Below are 1,878 nucleotides of genomic sequence, written 5' to 3' on the forward strand. Positions count from 1 at the left end.
TTTCAGTCCCAGGAATGTCTGGGTCAAACGCGCCTTTGACTCAGTTTCCCGCTGGAGCCAGTGGGCAATCCCCTGGAGAACACTGGACCCAGGACTAAAGGCAAAGGAAGGCTGAAGAGGAGGCGCCGTTCTGTGCCGCAGCTTGTCTGTACCCCCTCCTAGCCCCCTTCTGGGGTCCCCAGGGGAGGGGGTGTCGGCTGAGCTTGAGAACTGCTAATGAAGCCGGAGCCAATTAACGCCCAGGCCAGGGTAGGGGGCGGATAAAATTAGCAGCCGCGGCTGCAAGTGGGAGCTGAAGGTGGAGCTGGAGGCGGGGGTGGAGAAGGTGGGCAGCTGGCTGAAGGGGCCTTGTTTGCTAGCGGCTTGCAGTGGCAACGAAGCCCCACTCTCCGAACTCTCTGGTCCCTTCCCCCACGCCCTCGTCGCAGGCTTCACTCCCTCTCTCCCTCATCCGTCTGCAAACTCAGCGCCCACGAAATTAGGAAGGAAAAGGAAGATCGATGACTCCAGATGCCGCAAACACCGGTCCCCTTCCCCCCACCGGCCGCCTCCCGCCAGCCCCACGGAGCTTAGCAGGTTGTCAGCGCTCTGCTTACGAAGTCCCAGCATCTCCTTGAATGGGAATTCAAGGCTCTTACACCTCCTCCTTCAAATCGTCCCAAATAGCCCGCTAGGAGTCCCCTCTCAGGCTCAGTCCTCATCCTACAGCTGCTGCCGTTCGCTCTGCCCCCTCTGGGAGGAAATTCCCCACCTCTGGCAGGGCTCCTACACCAGGGGCGTCCTCATCTCTGTGCGATCTGGTTTTGGATGACCTCCAAGGTGCCAGCTCCATCAGTATTTGCCTCAGTTCCCCACGAGCCACGGGGCAGAGGGGGAGGGGGCCTGGCCCGGCGTCTGCCACACATTCAAATCCACACACACCCCTTCCCTACAAAGGCCTCACGGAAACTCGTGTTGGATTTCACTTTATTTTGTTTTGGAGTAGAAAAAATATCACCGAGAGGAAGCAGCCGGGAGGGGCGGGTGGGGCAGGACTGCAGAGCCGGGGAGGAGGCAGGCAGAGGGCAGGGGCCGGAGTCTTCGCCTGGCCCAGGCGTCTGCTTCCACTCCCCTAACTGGGGGCGTTGGAGAAAGAGGAGCCGGCGTGGGGCGGGGGGTGTGGGGGGCTTACACACGTACATCTTTACAGTCCTTTACACGGGGACAGGGTGGAGCAGAACAACAAGAGCCTGGGGGTGAGAAGGTCAGGGTGGGATGAGGGGACCAGGCCAGGCGCTATTACAGCTGAGGGCAGAGGGAGTGTGAGCCCAGCGCCGGGACGTGAAGGGGACCCAGTGTGGACATGGGGGGCGCTGGGGCCGCCTTTCCTGGGGCTGCGCTCTTGTTCCTTCATTGTGGGGTGCAGTGGAGAGGGCCTCAAAGGCACTCCCCATCAGGAAAAGGGGACCCACGCCAGCTGAGCGTCCCCAGGAGGGCTGTTCCCCTCGCCCCCCAGAATGGAAGGGTGCACGGGCCACAGGAGTTGCGGGTCGCGGGGAGGAAGTCTCACTTAGGGAGGCTGGGGCCTGGCGGGAAGCTCAGGGCTGGGGCGAGGGCGGGGCGCACTATCCGAAGTAGGGGTGCTCGCTCTGGAAGTTGTAGTCTGGGCACACCTTCTGCACCAGTTTATAGTCAAGGCTGAGGAAGGAGACGAAGATGCAGATGACTTTGAAGGGCTTGGCGCAGAGCCAGGCGGCCTGACTCTGCGTGTGCTCGGTGAAGCACACCTGCGACGGGTCGTACAGGCACGGGCGGTGCTTGCGCGCGCGGTTCGTCTTCTCGTACTCCACGTGGCAATTGAAAGCGCGCGACTCCTTAGCCCCGGGCACGCCCAGCGCT

The 1,878-nt window shown here is 62.1% G+C and overlaps 1 protein-coding gene across 1 annotated transcript in view; it reads right to left on the reverse strand.

Annotated features, from left to right (window-relative positions):
• Positions 1–949: 949 nt before the first annotated feature.
• Positions 950–1,878, reverse strand: part of NXPH4 (neurexophilin 4) — a gene marked incomplete at its 5' end in the record, with an annotated part of 1,701 nt that continues 772 nt past the window's right edge. Inside the window, one exon of the mRNA XM_015559766.1 lies at positions 950–1,876. Within this exon, the coding sequence (XP_015415252.1) occupies positions 1,605–1,876 (272 nt within the window). The remainder of the gene's footprint in view (positions 1,877–1,878) is intronic.

This window comes from Myotis davidii, unplaced genomic scaffold (genome assembly GCF_000327345.1).
Source record: "Myotis davidii unplaced genomic scaffold, ASM32734v1 scaffold1134, whole genome shotgun sequence".
NCBI lineage: Eukaryota > Metazoa > Chordata > Mammalia > Chiroptera > Vespertilionidae > Myotis > Myotis davidii.